General features: G+C 40.5%; 1 protein-coding gene across 1 annotated transcript in view; it reads right to left on the bottom strand.

Annotated features, from left to right (window-relative positions):
- The window catches only part of LOC126103581 (uncharacterized), a 230,450-nt gene that overhangs the window by 39,792 nt on the left and 168,459 nt on the right, over positions 1 to 22,199 (bottom strand). Inside the window, 1 exon segment of the mRNA XM_049912332.1 lies at positions 21,107 to 21,232. Within this exon segment, the coding sequence (XP_049768289.1) occupies positions 21,107 to 21,232 (126 nt within the window).

Here is a 22,199-nt window from a genome sequence, read left to right as displayed (position 1 = left end):
GTTTCTATATCAAATTTGTGGCTCAGTAAGATCCTTCTTTGTAACCATAACCTACAGTAGACAATTTGATCAAAAGACCATGACCAGTAGTTGGAAGAAAGCACCTGTCAAACATATCTGCAAGGACAATAGCAGAAGTTATCCATGAAACTAGCATCCAATATCCTTAACATCGATTTGTTGTAAAATCTTAAAACATATTCAGAGTTCAAATTTAATGAGGTATTTCAAACCTTCTCCATGCCATTCATTGATCATGTGAAACTCAATCTGCACTTTTCTCACACGATATCCTGAAAGCTATAGATTTGGCAGCAGTCAGGTAGATGCAGTCAAAAGCACAATTGCTTGGGGTATAAAGCAAAATTTGTGACTAGATTGAAGATTTCTTGGCAGGAAGGGTGCAGCATGTTGTCTTGGATGAGAGTCATTGACACAAGTAGAAGTAACATTAGCTGTGCCCTAGCAAAGTGTTTTGGGGTCCTTGCTATAGAAGTTGTATGTTAGTGACATTGCAAATAATATTATTAATAACTTCAGACTTTTTGCAGCTGTTACCATTATCTATAGTAATGCACTGAATGAAAAATGGCTGCACACATAGTCAGTCAGATGTTGATAAGATTTCAAAGTGGTGCAAAGATTGACAACTTGCTTTAAATATTTAAAATGTAAAACTATGCTCTTTACAAAACGAAAGGATGTAGTATCCTTTTGTTGTTGTTGTTGTGGTCTTCAGTCCTGAGACTGGTTTGATGCAGCTCTCCATGCTACTCTATCCTGTGCAAGCTTCTTCATCTCCCAGTACCTACTGCAACCTACATCCTTCTGAATCTGCTTAGTGTATTCATCTCTTGGTCTCCCCCTATGATTTTTACCCTCCACGCTGCCCTCCAATACTAAATTGGTGATCCCTTGATGCCTCAGAACGTGTCCTACCAACCGATCCCTTCTTCTGGTCAAGTTGTGCCACAAACTTCTCTTCTCCCCAATCCTATTCAATACTTCCTCATTAGTTACGTGATCTACCCATCTAATCTTCAGCATTCTTCTGTAGCACCACATTTCAAAAGCTTCTATTCTCTTCTTGTCCAAACTATTTACCGTCCATGTTTCACTTCCATACATGGCTACACTCCATACAAATACTTTCAGAAATGACTTCCTGACACTTAAATCTATACTCGATGTTAACAAATTTCTCTTCTTCAGAAACGCTTTCCTTGCCATTGCCAGTCTACATTTTATATCCTCTCTACTTTGACCATCATCAGTTATTTTGCTCCCCAAATAGCAAAACTCCTTTACTACTTTAAGTGTCTCATTTTCTAATCTAATTCCCTCAGCATCACCCGACTTAATTCGACTACATTCCATAATCCTCGTTTTGCTTTTGTTGATGTTCATCTTATATCCTCCCTTCAAGACACCATCCATTCCGTTCAACTGCTCTTCCAAGTCCTTTGCTGTCTCTGACAGAATTACAATGTCATCGGCGAACCTCAAAGTTTTTATTTCTTCTCCATGGATTTTAATACCTACTCCAAATTTTTCTTTTGTTTCCTTTACTGCTTGCTCAATATACAGATTGAATAACATCGGGGAGAGGCTACAACCCTGTCTTACTCCCTTCCCAACCACTGCTTCCCTTTCATGCCCCTCGACTCTTATAACTGCCATCTAGTTTCGGTACAAATTGTATATAGCCTTTCGCTCCCTGTATTTTACCCCTGCCACCTTTAGAATTTGAAATAGAGTATTCCAGTCAACATTGTCAAAAGCTTTCTCTAAGTCTACAAATGCTAGAAACATAGGTTTGCCTTTCCTTAATCTTTCTTCTAAGATTAGTCGTAAGGTCAGTATTGCCTCACGTGTTCCAGTATTCCTACGGAATCCAAACTGATCTTCCCCGAGGTTGGCTTCTACTAGTTTTTCCATTCGTCTGTAAAGAATTCGTGTTAGTACTTTGCAGCTGTGGCTTATTAAGCTGATTGTCCGGTAATTTTCACATCTGTCAACACCTGCTTTCTTTGGGATTGGAATTATTATATTCTTCTTGAAGTCTGAGGGTATTTCGCCTGTTTCATACATCTTGCCCACCAGATGGTAGAGTTTTGTCAGGACTGGCTCTCCCAAGGCCGTCAGTAGTTCCAATGGAATGTTGTCTACTCCGGGGGCCTTGTTTCGACTCAGGTCTTTCAGTGCTCTGTCAAACTCTTCACGCAGTATCGTATCTCCCATTTCATCTTCATCTACATCCTCTTCCATTTCCATAATATTGTCCTCAAGTGCATCGCCCTTGTATAGACCCTCTATATACTCCTTCCACCTTTCTGCTTTCCCTTCTTTGCTTAGAACTGGGTTTCCATCTGAGCTCTTGATGTTCATACAAGTGGTTCTCTTATCTCCAAAGGTCTCTTTAATTTTCCTGTAGGCAGTATCTATCTTACCCCTAGTGAGATAAGCCTCTACATCCTTACATTTGTCCTCTAGCCATCCCTGCTTAGCCATTTTGCACTTCCTGTCGATCTCATTTTTGAGACATTTGTATTCATTTTTGCCTGCTTCATTTACTGCATTTTTATATTTTCTCCTTTCATCAATTAAATTCAATATTTCTTCTGTTACCCAAGGATTTCTACTAGCCCTCGTCTTTTTACCTACTTGATCCTCTGCTGCCTTCACTACTTCATCCCTCAAAGCTACCCATTCTTCTTCTACTGTATTTCTTTCCCCCATTCCTGTCAATTGTTCCCTTATGCTCTCCCTGAAACTCTGTACAACCTCTGGTTCTTTCAGTTTATCCAGGTCCCATCTCCTTAAATTCCCACCTTTTTGCAGTTTCTTCAGTTTTAATCTACAGGTCATAACCAATAGATTGTGGTCAGAGTCCACATCTGCCCCTGGAAATGTCTTACAATTTAAAACCTGGTTCCTAAATCTCTGTCTTACCATTATATAATCTATCTGATACCTTTTAGTATCTCCAGGGTTCTTCCATGTATACAACCTTCTATCATGATTCTTAAACCAAGTGTTAGCTATGATTAAGTTGTGCTCTGTGCAAAATTCTACCAGGCGGCTTCCTCTTTCATTTCTTAGCCCCAATCCATATTCACCTACTACGTTTCCTTCTCTCCCTTTTCCTACACTCGAATTCCAGTCACCCATGACTATTAAATTTTCGTCTCCCTTCACTATCTGAATAATATCTTTTATTTCATCATACATTTCTTCAATTTCTTCGTCATCTGCAGAGCTAGTTGGCATATAAACTTGTACTACTGTAGTAGGTGTGGGCTTCGTATCTATCTTGGCCACAATAATGCGTTCACTATGCTGTTTGTAGTAGCTTACCCGCATTCCTATTTTACTATTCATTATTAAACCTACTCCTGCATTACCCCTATTTGACTTTGTGCTTATAACCCTGTAGTTACCTGACCAGAAGTCTTGTTCCTCCTGCCACCGAACTTCACTAATTCCCACTATATCTAACTTTAACCTATCCATTTCCCTTTTTAAATTTTCTAACCTACCTGCCCGATTAAGGGATCTGACATTCCACGCTCCGATCCGTAGAATGCCAGTTTTCTTTCTCCTGATTACGACATCCTCTTGAGTAGTCCCCGCCCGGAGATCCGAATGGGGGACTATTTTACCTCCGGAATATTTTACCCAAGAGGACGCCATCATCATTTAATCATACAGTAAAGCTGCATGCCCTCGGGAAAAATTACGGCCGTAGTTTCCCCTTGCTTTCAGCCGTTCGCAGTACCAGCACAGCAAGGCCGTTTTGGTTATTGTTACAAGGCCAGATCAGTCAATCATCCAGACTATTGCCCTTGCAACTACTGAAAAGGCTGCTGCCCCTCTTCAGGAACCACACGTTTGTCTGGCCTCTCAACAGATACCCCTCCGTTGTGGTTGTACCTACTGTACGGCTATCTGTATCGCTGAGGCACGCAAGCCTCCCCACCAACGGCAAGGTCCATGGTTCATGGGGACTACAATATCGAGTCACAACTGCAACTGGTCAACTTGTGTAAATACATGGGTGTAAGAATTTATGAAGTATGAAATGGAACAATCACAAACACATTTTCAGATAAAGCTTGAGGCAAAATACTAGGGAAGAAGTTAGAATACTAGGGGAAATGCAATCAGTCTTCAAAGAGATTCCTTACAAAATAGTTGTGCAACTCATCCTACAATATTGCTCAAGTGAGTGGGACCCATACCAGACAGGAATGGAAGGGGATACTGAACAGATGCAGAGAAGGGTAGTACAAATGGTCACAGGTTTATTTGACTCATTGGAGTGTGTCACTGAAATGCTGAAAGAAACCAAACTGGCAGACATTTTACGAAAGACACAAACTATGCCAAAAAGTCCACTCAAAAGTTTTAAGTACTGGCTTTAAATGGTGAATCTAGGAATATTCTTCTTGCTTGGTTCATGTTATTCTGGCATGTTCCATTCTCATTCATGTGAATCTAAAATCTTCTCTTTAATAGTTCCACTGTTCTATTTCAGATTTTCTCACTCTTTACCTTTTTTTATATTTACAGAATCTTTTGCTCTTTGTGCAAGTACCTTGGTTAAATAATCATCCCTTTTATATACATTTGTATGATCTTCACTTCCCAAAATGCTGGAATTTTTACTTAATTAAATTTGCTATAACCATATATCTTAAAATAAGTTGACATAACCTAGATTTCATATTTGGTGAATTTGTTTCTTGTTAATTTCATACCTATTATTACTCTGTGTTTTACTAGTCTATAGTCACCAGAAATCCTTAAATGATGTAGAACCATTACATCTGGTATAATCTGTTTATCATTTGATGAACTTTAGTCAATTTCATTTTCAGTTGGTTCTTGATAAATCAATTTTCTATCTGCTTTGATCTAGATGAATGTGTTAAGAATAAATATATTGCGCTTTCTTGCAGAGTCAACTAATAAGGACCTCTGTCATTTCCGTTATCATATGCAAAGTTTCCTGTTGAAAAAACATTCCCTACTTTTGTCTTACTTTTTGATTAAAACAATTCATTACAATCTTGTAGCTGGATCTCATACCATTTATCAGTTTATTTAACTCTCGATAAAAATTTTCAACATCCTCACCAGAAATGAGCTTTTTAGGCTAAGAATTTAATGATTTGTATTTAATATCTTTGGTTTCTTATTAAATTAAGTCTTTGTATTCTGACTGAAGTTCTTTCAATATCTGTTAATTGTTTTTAATTTTCTTGTTAACAATAAAGTAAATGCCTGTGTTCCTTCCTGGTTGGCTGCTCCATTATAAAGCATGAGTCCAGACTTCAAATTTGTTTCATCTTCGTTCTTTTACCACACATCCCATCTGATTTCCACCTCTACTAATCTATCTTCAGGTCCTGAAGTTCTGCAAATTGCACACATCAAAAAAAGTTTTGCATCACCTCGGTTCCGAGAGTTCTGGAACCCGTACAGAAAACTGGAACAGAGATCAACATAAACATCATTTCTGCCCTTTTTATTGCTCATGAAAACCACACATCATACAGCCATTACAGCATCTTCCATGGCCACTGGTGGTGTACATCGGCCCCATATAATGCCACCCCAAAACAGCAGGGAACCTCCACCCGGCTGCACTTGCTGGACAGTCTATCTAAGGTGTTCTGATTATCGGGAGTGAAGTTGCACATCATGCACAGTTTGACTCATAACGCGACGTCCTGTGGCTGCACAGAAAGCATTATTCAACGTGGTGGCATTGCTGCCAGGGTTCCTCCAAGACATAATCTGTAGATAGAGGTCATCCACTGCAGTGACAGCCATTGGGTGGCCTGAGCAAGGCATGTCATTGACAGTTGCTGTATCTCCTCCATGTCCACACAACATCGCTTTGGTTCACTCCGAGATGTCTGGATACTTCCCTTGTTGAGAGCCCTTCCTGGCACAAAGTAACAATGTGGACATGATCAAACTGCAGTATTGACCACCTAGGTATGGTTGAACTGCAGATAACATTAGCCATGTACCTGCTAGCTGGTGGAATGACTGGAACTGATCGGCTGTTGGACCGCCTCAGTCTGAAAGGTCCTGCTCATGCGTGGTTGTTTACTTCTTTGGGCTCAAATGGCTCTGAGCACTATTGGACTTAACATCTGTGGTCATCAGTCCTCTAGAACTTAGAACTACGTAAACCTAACTAACCTAAGGACATCACACACATCCATGCCTGAGGCAGGATTCGAACCTGCAACCGTAGCAGTTGCGCGGTTCCGGACTGAGTGCCTAGAACCGCGAGACCACCACGGCTGGCACTTCTTTGGGTGGGATTAATGACATCTCTGAACAGTTAAAGGGGCTGTGTCTGTGATACAGTATCCACAGTCAACGTCTATCTTCAGGAGTTCTGGGAAAGGGGGTGATGCAAAACTTTTTTTGATGTGTGTATTATCATTAAATGAAAAGCAGTAAACTCTATTGGGTTTCTATGTCACCAGTAGTTCTGGCTGCCTAACTAGCTGATGAAATTTGGAAAACTAATTGGGCAGTCATCTATAGAGGTGATGCTGCCACAAGTGGATCCTCAATGCAAAATGTTTGCCAATATGTCCAGTTATCTCATCATCATCATCATCATCATAATCTATAACCAAGTTGTTCAGTTAATAGTTGACTCGGGGAATCTTTCCTACAATATGTTTGAAGAGCGTTTATACTACTTCATTACCAAGCTGGAGTACATACAGAGTGCAAATCTACAATTGAATCTACAAAGTTCTTTTTTATTGCCAAGAGTGTCTTGTTAATGGAGACAGAGTCTGTCTTGATACTGAAAAAAATGACAGCCATAACTCAAGTTTCCAATTTCATATGACAATAATGATCAGAGAGAATTCCATGCAAGGTTCTGCTATTACAGTTATTTCATGAAGAATTATACTTTCAAGGCATGATGACTACAAGAACTAGAGATGTGAATTTTGGAATTCAGAAATACATCTAGAGAAGGTTAATATTTATCACATAATAACAGTTTTCCAACTAAAAAAGGAATTGTTTGGCCATAGAAGACAACAACTCTAATTGCATGTTTCAAGAATTAAGATACCTAAAAATTTTCAAAATCTTTTACTTGACTTTGGGATAATTTTATGCACACACTGTACATTCTTATGAAATGTGGTAGCAAGGAACATCACAGATTTTACAAAAATATGGCAATTCTTTGCTGTCAGATTTTTTGATCACTGCTTCTTGCATGGGAGCAGATATAGCATTTCCAACAACTTTTATATTTCTATCTCCCATCCCATCAAAGTTACATTTTTTTTGCTTTTACTTCTTTTGAAATCAAATTGCTTACAATACTTATTCAGAAGGTAGAATTCCTTTTGTTCATCATCTTCATTTTCTGTCAATAATGTCACATCATCTGCATATAAGAGACACTTAAGAACAGTGTATATACCACTGTATATCCTTGCATTAGAATTCTTTTTTCAGATCTGAATAATGTGATCTACATAACTTTTGATGAAGAAGTCCATGAATTCTACATTTTCCTTGAAGCAACAATACTGCAAAATGACTTAGTGCAGATCTGCTGCATAAATGCAAATGCATGTATAGCCACAGTACATTATTATAGCTCGTTATGTATTTGCCTGTATTAAAATATAGTTCCTGAGTCAAGGCTTCAATTAATGGAAATGGACAGCACTTCACAAGACAATCTTTTAGCCAAGGAAGAAATCATTGCTCACTTGAAAGTAATGTATGAGGAGATTTGTTTTTGAGTGTGTCTGACACATTATTGAACCCACAGGGGAGATTAATGATGAGGGTTCACGTGCTGGCTAGCCTGGAAGTGGTTTTTAGCTGACTTCCCACATTCCCCTAGGTGAATACTGGGCTGGTACCTAAGTATCATCTCAGTTCCACATTTTGCACATTTTGTGACCAATAAGAAAACTTTTGCTTATCTTCACATGAACAACACTACATGGGGAAGGAAAAAAAACTCCCGGATTATTCCCAGATTTTTCCTGGATATCCTGTTTAAAAAATATGCTTTTTCCTGGGAAAAAATTCAATTTTTTCATGCTAAGTGACATTAGGTTTTGCATAGATTTTGCCTCGAAACTGTAAAACTTATCAATCCTTTGAATGGTTAATGTTTTATACACTCACGTAGAACTTCCCGGAACAAAAAGAAAAGATGGGGGAGAGAAGTTTTGGAAAGATTTTTAATGAAAAAAAAGGTGAGAAGTTTTGGAAAGACCTTTGAGTTGCTGCAATATATATGCTGCATATTTTTTTATTTCGAAAGTATAAATTTGAATTGCACCAAAAACAGCACGTTAATTTCCGGAGTGTTGAAACTGAGGCTGTGATGTCCTTTTGTAAGCCAATCATATCTCATGCCACATGATCTCGCCAGCTGATGACAGCAGATATTCAGAGCATAGGACACATGTTATAGTCAGCCAATAGCTAGATCACTGGCTACGTAGCGCGAACACACAAAGAGGAAAAGTTAATGGTTTACATTAATATACATAGTATAGCTGCGAGAAAAGCTAAGCTTTCACATACGATATTGGTCTCTAAGATTAACAAGCTACAACAGAAGCTAAGCTTTCACATGTAATATTGATCTTTTTTTGCGTGTGTTATACTTTAAGATACATCACACAAATGTGCTAATAAATTTAAAATTATGACATAAATGTCTGGGCTCGAAATTCTTGTAAGCGGCTGGTCCTCAAAATGTTCAGTTTTACATGCTCTGTGATTTAGAAATTCATCCCACTTTCTCACACGTAACATAATTCATCTTGCATAAAAAGAAATTCACTTTGAAAGTAACGCTTTTTGAGCCACCATCCGCAATACTATCTGGACACTGTTAGAAATAGGTTCGATTTACCAGTTGCCAGAGAGTGCCAGAAAACAGGCATTTTTGCATGTGTGCAGCTGCAGTGGTGTAGGAAGCCCACATGTTCATATGTATAAAGCACTAAGAGAGCTTATATTACACCATAAAAGAAACAGGGCATCAGAGGATACTTCGAAGAGCATCAGAATTTCGTACACCATACTAAAATGTATAATTTGGCTTGAAGAGCACACTGTTTTTTTCCAGATTCACAATGATGTAGGTCTCATCTGATATTAAGCTTTTCAGTGTGGTTTTTGGGATGTAAATTTTCTTGGAGTACCAGTACTCTACAATCTCATTTTTGGTTCTTTATTATGGCATAATGCCTTACATGGCAGAAGATGATAAGGTGCACTTGAAATTCAGCGAACAGTTGGAACTAGCCAATACTGTGGAATGAAACACTTCATTTCAAATAAAATGATTGCCTCAGCGGAAAGATAAATAAAGCCAAATTTCTTTAGCAAAGTTACAAAAATAACTTCATTGTTCTGCAAGGCGATTAATGCTTGACTGCTAATAACTTGGCAATAAAATAAAATCAGAAAACTGAAACTAATAATATATTTTGCCCTCCATAATTATGTGAATGTATTTTAATTCACTTGATAGCTCCCGGCCACAGATATCCATTTAGTTTTCATTTGACATGGGAGCTGTAAATGAAGAGGAAACAGTGAACTCACTTAGCGCAAATACGGGTCACGTGGAGACTAACCCCTTCCTCACAACAACTCAGACAACTCTGCACATGCGTGAATCTGGCAGCTAGGGTGCATGAGAAAAATTTTTCCCATTTGGATCTGGCTGCTTGCTGCTACTGCTGATACAGCTAAATGCCACACTTTGAGTAGCGGGAAGTGGGAGAAGGTAGTGCTCATACGCTGCTCAACTGAGCACGCACATCAGCCCGCTGGCTACTGGTCAAACAAAACTAATGTGAACAGTTGTGATGTCTGACAAATTTTTGCTATTTGCAGATGCTTGTGCGTGCACGGTGTTTTGTTGTTGTGAATTGCACATTTCCTTTGCCACTTAAGTTTTATTTTTTTCCTCTAGTTTATATTTTACTGCTGCAGTATCATTCTCCAGTATCAAGATACAGTAACATTCTTTGCTAGAGAATCAATTCTTATCAGTCAAAATTACAAAAATGTAACTGAAAGCAAAAACAATGAAAAATTCCTGGAATTCCGAAAAATTCCTGGGTTTTCCCGGTTTTCTCCCGGATGAAAAAATTCCTGGGTTTTTCCCAGATTTCCCGGTTGTCCCGGGTCATATACATCCTGCCTTTAAATTATGTGTGCTATACTATTTTAAGTTTTAGTTAACCTTACTGGTTCCAGCTTGACTAAGTTTCATGGTTAAAATTGTTTATGTCACAGTTATTCGAGGCAGCTTGTCTTGTTTTGTCTATCAGTTCTTAGCCCTGTTGGTAATATATGAATATTTTTTGTGCTGGTTGTGGGTAGTTTATTTGGTGCTCAGAATTTGTGAGGTTTCAGTTTTCCAATCCGGTTGTTAGTTTAAGCCATGTGGATGGTGGTGTTAATTTTATTTATACATTCTTTTGTAGAATTAGTCTGAATTATCACAACTTAAAATCAAGCTACATTCTCTCTTGGTTGAGATTTGAATTTTACCTAATTTCATGTTTGGCTATTTGTTCCTAATCTCAGGCTCTTTAAGGAGACAACCACTACTATTTATGAGAGTTCAAATAGTCTTAATCTGATTAACGTATATATTATATTTTACATTATATCTAAAAAGAAAGATGATGAGACTTACCAAACAAAAGCGCTGGCAGATCGATAGACACACAAACAAACACAAACATACACACAAAATTCAAGCTTTCGCAACAAACGGTTGCTTCGTCAGGAAAGAGGGAAGGAGAGGGAAAGACGAAAGGATGTGGGTTTTAAGGGAGAGGGTAAGGAGTCATTCCAATCCCGGGAGTGGAAAGACTTACCTTAGGGGGAAAAAAGGACAGGTATACACTCGCACACACACACATATATTTTACATTGTTGTTTTACATTGTTTTTTAATGGTTCTCATTGCCTGTTGTGATCTGGTGTGTTTACAGGTGTTGACTGATTTGTAACCAAATATTTATTCATGCTTGATGTATTATACTGGAACGTTTGTATAACTGGAAAGTTTTCACTCTGTTTTAATAGTACCCGAATTCATACTGTGATTTATTGAATCTATTTTGAGACAGAACTACCTGGGAGAGGTGAAGCTCTAAACTAGGTCATGATTTCAAAATGGAGATTAATATTCATCAAGTCTGAACTATTAGATGTTTATTACTGATTTTTTGGATTGTTGTATATAATAACAGTCATTTGAGCTTTTAAAGTTTAATGTGTAAAAATATGCGTAATAACAATTTGCACTGCTTGATAAATAAATCTTTTTCTGGTGTTGTGTTATGTTTTTTGTGGTCTTGCACCCTATCACTTCCAGCTCCTCACTTGCTAATCATTTCACAAATGAACATAAATTGTTACATACATCTATATGAGTTTTATATTACATTAGCCACTGTTGCTATGGGGTGTAAATATTACGTAACACACACACACACACGCGCGCGCGCGCGCATGCGCGCGTGCACACACACACACACACACACACACACACACACACACACACACACACAGACCAAATGCAACTAACACACACATGACCACTGTCTATAGCTGCTGAGGCCAGACTTTGAGCAGCTGCGCATGATGGGAGAAGGAGTGTGGGTGGTGGCAGTAAGGAGGAGGCTAGGGTGGGGCGAGGGGGGGGGGGCAGTAAAGGGCCACTTTTTGGAGCTTATAGGGATGAAGTAGAGAGGGTAGGACAGCTAGGTGCAGTCAAGAGGTTAGACAGAGGGTCGGGAAGGGAGGGGTATGTGGAAAAGGTGAGAAGTAAAATCACTGTGGGTGCGCTGGTGGAATAGAGGGCTGTGTAGTGCTGCAAGGGAACATGGAAGGGGTTGATGGTTAATGACAATGACTAATGAAGGTTGAGGCCAGGAGCGTTACAGGAACATAGATTATATTGCTGGGAGAGTTACCACCAGTGCAATACAGAAAAGCTGGTGTTGGTAGGAAGAGTCCAGATGGCACAGGCTGTGAAGCTGTCATTAAAATGAAGAACATTATATTGGTCAGCTTGGTCATCAATTGGGTGGCCACTCATGTGGTCAGACAGCTTGTTGGTTGTCATACCCACAGAGAACGCAGTTCAGTAGCTGCAGCTTAGGTTGTAGATTGCATTACTGGTTTCACAGGTAGCTCTGCTTTGATGGGATAGGTGACACTTATTACCAGAGTAGAGTAGGTGGTGGTGGCAGGACATATGGGATAGGTCTTTCATCCACATCTATTACAGAGACATGAGCCATGAGGCAAGGTGTTGTGTAGGGATGGATGAGGATATTGTGTATGTTTGGTGAGTGGTGGAATACCAGTGTGGGAGGGGTGGAAAGGATAGTCTGTAGGACATTCTTCATTTCAGGTCATGATGAGAGGTAGTCGAAACCCTAGCAGAGAACTTGATTAGTTGCTCCAGTCCTGTGTAGTACTGAGTCATGAGGGGAATGCTCCTCTGTGGTGAAACAGTAGGACTTTGGGATGTAGGGGTTGACTGGGGAGATAAGGCACAGCAAATCTGACTCTGCATAAGGTTGGGAAGATAATTACAGTCTGTGAAAACCTCAATGAAACCCTTAGTATATTTTGAGATGGATTGCTGATCAGTACAGATGCGATGGCCACTGGTGGCTAGGCTGTATGCAAGAGTCTTCTTCATATGGAATGGGTGGCAACTGTCAAAGTGGATGTATTGCTGGTAGTTGATAGGTTTGATATGGACTGAGTACTAATGAAGCCATCTTTGAGGTGGAGGTCAACATCAAGGACTGTGGCTTTACAGGTTGAGAAGGACCATGTGAAGTGAGTAGAGGAGAGGGTATTGAGGTTTTTAGGTAATGTGGATTGGGTGTCATCACCCTCAATCCAGATCATGAAGATGTCATCAATGAATCTGAATAGGTTTGCATAGGATGGTGCCATGTGGGTGCCCATTGTCATACCCTGGATTTTTTTGTAGTTGAAGCCTTCAAAGGATAGGTAGTTGTGGGTGAGGGTACAAATGGTTCAAAAGGCTCTAAGCACAATGGAACTTAACATCTGAGGTCATCAGTCCCCTAGACTTAGAACTACTTAAAGCTGACTAACCTAAGGACATCACACACTTCCATGCCCAAGACAGGATTCGAACCTGCGACCATAGCAGCAGTTCAGTTCCAGACTGAAGCGCCTAGAACTGCTTGGCCACAGCGGCGGTGAGGATACAGTTGGTCATGGTGACCAGGAAGGAGGTCGTAGATTTGGAATCTGTCAGGCACTGTCAAAGGTAGTGTTCAATAGCGGGAAGGCCTTGAGCATTAAGGATGTTGGTGTGAAGGGAGGTGGCATCAATAGTGACAACTGTGGCACCATGTGGTAAAGGAACAGGTACTGTGGAATGTTGGTGGGGGAAATGGTTCGTATCTTTTATATAGGAGGGTAGGTTGTGGGCAATATGATGCAAATGTTGGACTACAAGAGCAGAAATTCTCTCAGTGGGGCACAGTAACTGGTCACAGTGGGGTGTCCTGGGTGGTTGGGTTTATGGACTTTAGGAAGCACGTAGAAGGAAGGACTGTGGAGAGTGCTAGGGGTAAGGAGAGAGATAAACTCCAGTAAGAGGCTCTGGGATTTAAGGAGAGACTGGAGATCGTGCTGGATTTCTGGAATGGGGTCACTGTGGCAGTGTTTGGAGGTGGATGTATCTGGCAGCTGGCGGAGTCCTTATGCCAGGTAATCTTTGTGATTCAAAACAACATTGGTGAAGCCTTTGTCAGCAGGTAAAAGTATAAAGTTGGGATCAGTTTTTAGGTGGTGAATTGCAGTTTTTCTATGGATGTAAGGTGTAATGTAACAGACTGCTGAAACTATTGATACCATCAGCTGGCGAGCTATGCGGTGCCGTGAATTGACATGAAAGAACAAGTATATTAATATAAAATTACAGTCAACATAAACTGAAATATTATCATTTTATTATAAAAACTAATAATTTGCAGGACATATTATGTATTGCTGCAGAACTATTTGAGAACTCTATTCAATTTTCGTACTGTTTTCATAAGTGTATACATGTGATGTATAAAATATCTATGCTCAATTCATGTTGGCAAACCTGTGCACTTTGTAAGGTCTTTGATTGTTAATACAGAAACAGTTCTTGCCAAGTGAGGCTAAGGCTCAGTCATATTTTGGTGATTCTAAGAGGCAGTGAGTCTTGAGAAGTCATGAGAAACGGACGATTTTGAGAAAGGTTGTGTAGTTGAACATTTTTGAGACAACGACTTATGTTGGAAAAGCTTATATTGGTGAACTACTGATTGTTATGAAGATGATATAACAAAAATATATAATATGGAAAGCTTTAAACAGTATCAGTTCTTACGTAGCATATTACTAACCCCAGGACCGATTGTAATAACAATTACAGCAAATCCAGAAGTTACCCCTAGACAACGAGCAAGCAAAAACGAGTATTCAAGGTAAGTTAAGTAAATTATTTCATGTTTGTACTGTGAAGTTACCTTCTCTTTGTCAAATATTTAAGTCTCTTATGCTCTGTTAATAGAGTGAACAGACTGACGGGGACTTGTGGTCCACTATTGAAACCAGAAAGACCACACAAGTTTTTATACACGTGTCATAATTTGATATAAAATAATTGATGATATTTAATATTTGTTCCCCGGACAAGAGAGGTAACATTACAAAGGTTAGCTTGGATGTTGAGGGATTTGGGGAATGTTGCGAGGCATGGTTCGAGGTTAAGAAATTTTGAAAAGTTAACAGGGAGTGATTTAGTAGCAGTGGGGGTGGATCACGGTTGGATGGAGGAGTGAATTGAGGGAGACAGGGTTCAGCATTGGTCTTTGGTTGAGTGGGGTTGGTGGCGAAAAAGTGTTTCCACTACAGGGACAGGGAGAATGAGAGAAGGCCTTTAACAAGTCATGTATGATTGAATTTGGGAGTGGGACAAGAGGTGAGGCATTTGAAAAGGACTGATACTTTTGTAGGGCTAAGACTTATGGAGTAAAGGTTCATGACTGTATTTCTGTTCTGTTTAGGTTTTGGATTCTGTATGGTGATGGAAGGAAGTTTTTAAAGTCGGGGAAAATGTAGTATGTCTGTGAGACAGGGTTTTTCAGGTATGTGAGGGAGGTTTGGAGCTTCTTGTAGAGGTGGTGGATAGTGGTATTCCAGGGTGGGAGTAGGAGGTGAAGAGGGTGGAAAGTTTTTTGAGGTGGCATTGTGTATGATGCTCTACCTCCTAGAGGGCAAGAATTTCAGCATATGAGATAGGATTGTGATTGCATAGTAGGAGAATTTTGTGGATGGAGAGGAGTTATTGCAAGAAGGTATGGGCCTGACTAACATGGTTTTGCAGTATTATGTTGGTGAGGGTTAAGGATGGAGAAACCTGAACAGATGGAGGTCATTGTGGAAGGAGGGCTTGCAGTTGGAGATGGATTATTTGTTAGTAAGGCCATTTTGGTTCCACAAGCCAAGCATGCCTCTCCAGTTTCTCCGGAAATCCTTAAGCCTATCCCTGACCCTCTCCCCAGGATTCCATAAGTCAAAAATTCTTCTCCAGACTCTCCTGAAACCCTTAGGTTCATTCCAGAACAAAGACTCCCCACCCCAAATCTATCTCTCCCCCACCCCTACTACTACTACCCTCCACTCTTCTACTTTCTACACACATTGTAAAGTCAATAAACTCAACCACCCAGAACATCCCATTGTGGCCTGTTACTGTGACCTCACCAAGAGAATTTCTGCTCTTGTACATCAGCACCTGTAGTCTTTACCAACAATCTATCCTCTGTATAAAAGATACCATCCATTACCTCCACCAACTCTCCACAATTCTTGTTCCTTTACCACACAGTACCTTGCTTATCACTTTTGGTGCCACCTGCCTTTGTTACAGCAACATCCCTAATGCCCATGGCCTTCCTGCATTGAGCACTAAGTTTCCCAATGGCAAACATATTCCAAACCTACAACCTCCTTCCTGTACAGCATGACCAACTATATCCTCACCCACAATTACTTCTCCCTTGAAGGCATCACCTACAAACAAATCTGGGTTATAGCAATGGGCACCCACATGGCACCATCCTATGACAATCTATTCATGGGCCATCTAGATAAATTCTTTTTAACCACCCACAATCCTGAACCCTGTACCTGGTTCAGATTCATTGATGACATCTTCATGACCTGGATTGAGTGTGAGGACACCCTATCCATATTCCCCCAGAACCTCAACAGCCTCTCACCCATGGTCCTCCTCAACCCATTAAGCCATCTTCATCAATGTCGACCTCTACTTCAAAAATGGCTAGTACTTCCATCCACATCAAATCTAACAACCACCAGTGATGCCTCCACTTCAGCAGCTGCCACCCATTCCATACCAAGAAGACCCTTGCATGCAGCCTAGCCACCCATGGCCATTGCATTTGTAGTGACGAACAATCCCTTTACTAAGGGTCTCACAGAGGCCTTCACAGACCATAATTACCCTCCCAATTTTGTACAGAGTCAGAACTGCTGTGCCTTATCTCTCCAGGCAACCCCCACCTCCCAAAGTCCCACCATCTAGCCACAGAGGAGCATTCCCCTCATGACTCAGTACCACCCAGGATTGGAGCAACTAATCACATTCTTGGCCAGACAACATCTTGTCGTGCCCTAAAATGAGGAATGTCCCACCACTATCCTTTCCACCCCTCCCACAGTGCTATTCTGCCACGCACCAAACCTACACAGTACTTTCATCCCTCTCTACACAACACATGTTCCCAATCCCTTGCCTCATGGCTGATATTCTTGTAATAGACCTAGATGCAAGACCTATCTCATACACCCTTCCACCACCACCTACTCCAGTCCGGTCACAAGTATCACGTATCCCATCAAAGGCAGCACTACATGTGAAACCAGTCATGTCATCCACTGGCTAAGTTACAACCACTGGGCCACATTCTGCATGGGCATGACAACCAATAAGCTACCTGTTCACTTGAATGACCAATGACAAACTGTGATCAAGAAAGAGCTGGACCACCCAGTTGCTAAGCATACTGATGAACACAATGTTCTTCATTTTACATTTTGTGTCATCTGGATCCTTCCTACCAAAACAATCTTTTCTGGATTGCACAGGTGGAAACACTCTCTGCACTATATACTATGTTTCCTTCACCTACCTAGGCCTTTCCCACTCCAGCACTACATGGTCCTCTATTTCACCAGCACTCCCAGAGTCTGTTTACTTCTCTCCTTCTATGCTCCTCCACCCCTGACTGCACCTAGCTTCTCAACTCTTTCTCCACCTCATCCCTGTACGCTCCCACAAACAGCACTTTACTGTCCCCCACCCCTACCATACTATCCCACTCCCTCCACATGCCAGCCAGACTGCTTCTTCCACTGCGTGCAAGTGCTCACAGTCAGTCAGAGATAGCAGTCATGTGTGTGTGTGTGTTTTGTCTAATTTGGAAGAAGAACTTTTGGCCAAAACCTTACTTGTTTGACAGTCTTTTTGTTGTACCTATCTGCAACTCAACATTTCTGCTGTACATTGAGTAGCAATCTAACCTTTTGATAATATCATCATTATTTCATCCTGGACTCTCCACTGTTTGATTTTACATATCTTTTTATATGCTTTCACGTACACGGTTCTGAGTAATTTTATGCTTTCCCCCACAGCTCAAACAAGTATTTACAACCATACGTGGCGTTGTTCTTCATGTACATTCTATGTCCTCCGTGAACCCAAACTTTTTGTAGCGATTTATTTTGTAGACAGACTACATTTTCCTGGAATTCTATCAATGAATCAAATTCATGATATGAAGATGTTAATTTTAAGAAGTTACAAATGTAATAGGAAAGTCCTGGTGGAATGAAAATATTTTTGTATTAAAGGAGACCACTCACCAAAAAGCAGAAGTGCTGAGTCATCAATAACCACACACAAAAAGAAAGTGAACTTGCTACCTTTCAGCAAACACACACACACACACACACACACACACACACACACACATACAGGCACTTGGCTATGTCTCTACATGGTGCTTGCTGGACTAATGTGGGTACATGAGAAGGGAGGGGGTGAGAGGATGGAGGAAAGCAAAACTGTGGGGTAGAGGGTGTGGGTAAAGTGGGTTACCAGAGACTGAGGGCAAGATGATTATGGGAATGAGGGATATTTTGTAAAGATAACTTGTATCTGCTTAGTTCAGAGCAGCAGGTGTTAGAGGGAAGGATTAGATGGTGCAGGTTGTGAAGCAGCCATTGAAACTGAGCATGCTCTGCTCAGCTGCATGTTCCACTACAGGTGGTCAGCAACAGTTTGGCGGTTACCATTCTTCCTGGTGGACTGCTGGTTGGTAGTCATATAGACATAAAAAAACTGTGTAGTGTTTGCAATAGAGCTTGTATATGACATGGCTGCTTTCACAGGTTGCTGGTCTCTGATGGGATAGGATGACCCAGAGACAGGACTTTAGTAGTAAGTGCTGGATATGACCCCTGTGGCAAGAGGATGGGAGTGGGAGGGGTGTAGGTATGGACTAGGATATTGTGTAGGTTCGGTAGGAGATAGAACATTTTAGGAAGGAAGGGAAAGACCTTGGGTAGGATGTCCCTCATTTCAGGGCTACATAATAGATCCCTGATGAAGGATTTGGTTCAGTTGTTCCACTTTTGGATGATACTGGGTGACTCTAGGGGATGCTCTTTTGTAGCTTATTCTTGGGGTTAAGTATTGGAGGTTTGTGAGGATATGGCACAGGAAATCTGTTTGTGGTCTAGGTTTGGAAGGTAGTGCATGTCTGTGAAGGCCTTCCTGATACCTTCAGCATACTGGGCAAGGGACATCTCATCACTGCAGATATTTCATCTGCGGGTGGCCAGGCTGTATGTTTTTTTTTCTTTTTTTTGTTTTTTTTTGTGTGTGTGTGTGTGTGTGTGTGTGTGTGTGTGTGTGTGTGTGTGTGTGTGTGTGTGTGTAAGGGATGGCAGCTGTCAAAATGCAGACACTATTGTTTGTTAGTGGGTTTAATGTGAATAGAGATGTGGACAGAGCTTTCAGAGAGGTAGAAGTCAACATCAAAGAAGGTGTCATGTTGAATTGAGTGGGACCAGGTGAATCAGATGGGAAATGTGTTGAGGTTGTGCAGCAATGAGATTAGGGTAACTTGGCCCTGAGTTCAAATCGTGAAGACACCAGCAATGAATCTGACCCAGACTAAGAGTTGGGATTTTTAGGAAGCTAGGAGTTTTCCTTTTGATGGCCCATAAACTGTGTGGCATAGAAGGGTGTCATATGGATGCCCATCCATGGCTCTGCTGTGAATTTGTTTATAAATCTCCTCTTCAAAGCAAAAGTTGTTGTCAGTCAGGACTTAGTCTGTGAGGTGTACAAGGAATGAGTTGGTGGGTTTTGACTCTGAAGGATGTTGGGAGCGATCATGGTCAACAGTGGCAAGGTTACGGGCATGAGGGATGTTTTTGTTTAGGTAGGTGGTACCAATAGTGATGAGTAGGGATGGTGGAGAGATGGTGAAGGAAGTGATTAGTATCTTTAATGTGGGAGGCTAGGTTTCAAGCAGTTGCCTGAAGATGCTGGTTGACAGGAGTGGAAGTTGTTGCAGGCGGAGCACAAATGGGTACCAGGATTGTTGGGTTTGTGGATTTTGGGGAACATCTAAGAGGTGGGTGTATGGGGTGTGAGGTGTCAACGGGGTAAGGAGGTAGATGGACTCAGTGGATAGTTTCTCAGAAGAGCCTGTAAGTTTCAATTGGCATTGGAGGTTATGTTGGACTTCTGGAATGAGATCCCTATGGCAGAGCTTATAGGTGGAGTAATCAGAAATGTGGAGGAGGTGTTCTGTCAAGTAGTCAGTGAGACTCATCACAACATTGGTGGAGTCTTTGTCTGCAGGCAGGATGATTAGGTCAGCATCTGTTTTCAGATCATGTATGGCTGTCCTCTCTTATGTTGAAAGGTTAGTGTTCTTATGAAGGGATCTGGTGAAGGATGGTGAGATCAAGTTAAAAGTAATGAATTCCTGGAAGATGGGCAAAAAGGTAATTAGGTGGGACGTATGGAGGGTCACAGCTGAATGATTGTATGAACTGAGGGAGGCAAGGTTTAGTGCTGGGATTAAGGTGGCTTTGATTGGAGGGCTTGGGCAAAAACATTTTTACACTGTAGGAATTGGGAGAAAGAGAGTAAGTCTTTGACAAGTCCAACATGGCCAAATTTGTGTGTGCTGCTGAAGGAGTGGCATTTGGATAGGATTGGAACTTCTGTGCAACTGAGGTTTTTGGTGGAAAGCTTTACAACACTGTGCTGGGTTTGCTCTGGTTCTTATTTTTGTGGAGTTTTGGGAGTAAGTTTTGGAGAATGTTGAAAATTGAGAGGTCAGCTATGCCAGGTCTGGGTGTTATGAGGCGTTGATGGGGGGCCCACTGTGAGTAGGATGGGTGTTGATGGATAGTGGGATTAGGACATCAACAAGCTGGACACTCATGTCCCCATGTTACCTTCAGTGTGTGCTGCAACTCACTGGCCGCAGCAACTGTGCATCACATGCCTTGCCCATGTACCTGCTACCCTTCCTTCTCACATTCCTAGCCAGCAAACCAGCTGCCTCTCCTGAACCAATAGAAATCTAACCCCAACCCCTCTCCCTGCCTCTCACCTCTCTCCCTCTACCCATTCCATCCAATATAACATCCCATCACAACAACTTAGTGCACCTGCCGAAATGCAGTACTGGCTCTATTCATCCATCCTGCTCTATGTATACACCAAAAGCTAGCAAGTTTTCTTTCTTTGTGTATGTGCCTGTCAACAACTCAACAATTTTGTGTTTTGGTTAGAGGTCTCCTTTAATCTAAAAGTCTTTAATTTTAAGAAGAAACGTTTCTATTATCTCATTTGTGTATTAATTGTGAAATAGAACAATACAATAGAAGTTTAAACAGTCCTTACCTCTGTTTACTGAATCACATTCTATTTGAGTCACCTTGATATTCCATCTTCGACCAAAAGTATTTGTGGTAGTGGCATCAACTGATAATTGCAGAGGTGTATTACCAGCTTCGAAATCAACATAAACTGCAAGTAAGAGAAGAAAAAATACTTACATAGAAAAAAATAATTTTAATGGCTGATTTAATTTTTGGAAAAAATAAAAACAAATCATAGCTCTAAAATCTATAACATCTATTTTATGTGGTATCACAATACATAAAATGGGTCTGGAGTTATTAATATCATTCATTTTTATTCTAAGCTGTGTGAGTGAATTTGTGGAGTCACAGTACATGAAATGCATCTGAATTATTATCATCCATTTCTATTCTAAACTGTGGGAGTGAAATTATGGAATATTCATTTTCAGTTTCTTAACTTATTTTTAGCTTGCAACAAAACATGATATCCTCATCTGTGAGATTGTTATGCAAGCATGATCAAATGTGTCCAGGATATAATATTAAAATGGTAACTTATTATTGAGGATGATTTAATTATTTACCCCCAGTACAAGTGACAAACGTTTTTTAATTAAACAGAAATTTTCAGTACACTATATGGTAAGTGCATGAACAGTTGGAGATTATTACAGAACAGAGAAATGTTTGGAAAACAATGTAAACATTTGGAAAATGCAACCAGTGCTCTTTGTCAAAGTCAAGATACCTAAATGTCCATTCTTCATTGAGAGCAGAAACTTGTCATTGTGGGATAGTGTTAAATACATAGGTCTCAAACTGACAAAGGGCTCACACCGGGAGACACAAACTGAAACTTGTAATAAATTCTGAAATCTTTCCTGACAACTTGGTCTTCTTCTGAGAAGCAGTTCTGTCAACTACAACAGAACTCATGTCATGGAGGCAAATAACAATGCTGTATAGCTTGATGACAGTCACTCACTACAATCTTTGCTGGGTTACATGAGCAGATAAAACTGCAGCATTTTATTGCTGAAAAAGGGTTACTACATTCTGGTCCTCAACAAGCACCCATTTCTCATACAACAACAACCATAGACACAATAGTAATTCAAAACACCATTAAA

The sequence above is a fragment of the Schistocerca cancellata genome, chromosome 1, assembly GCF_023864275.1.
Source record: "Schistocerca cancellata isolate TAMUIC-IGC-003103 chromosome 1, iqSchCanc2.1, whole genome shotgun sequence".
NCBI classification, from domain to species: Eukaryota; Metazoa; Arthropoda; class Insecta; order Orthoptera; family Acrididae; genus Schistocerca; species Schistocerca cancellata.
The sequence above is the reverse complement of the archived record's forward strand: the minus strand, read 5'-3'. Positions and strand labels throughout refer to the sequence as shown.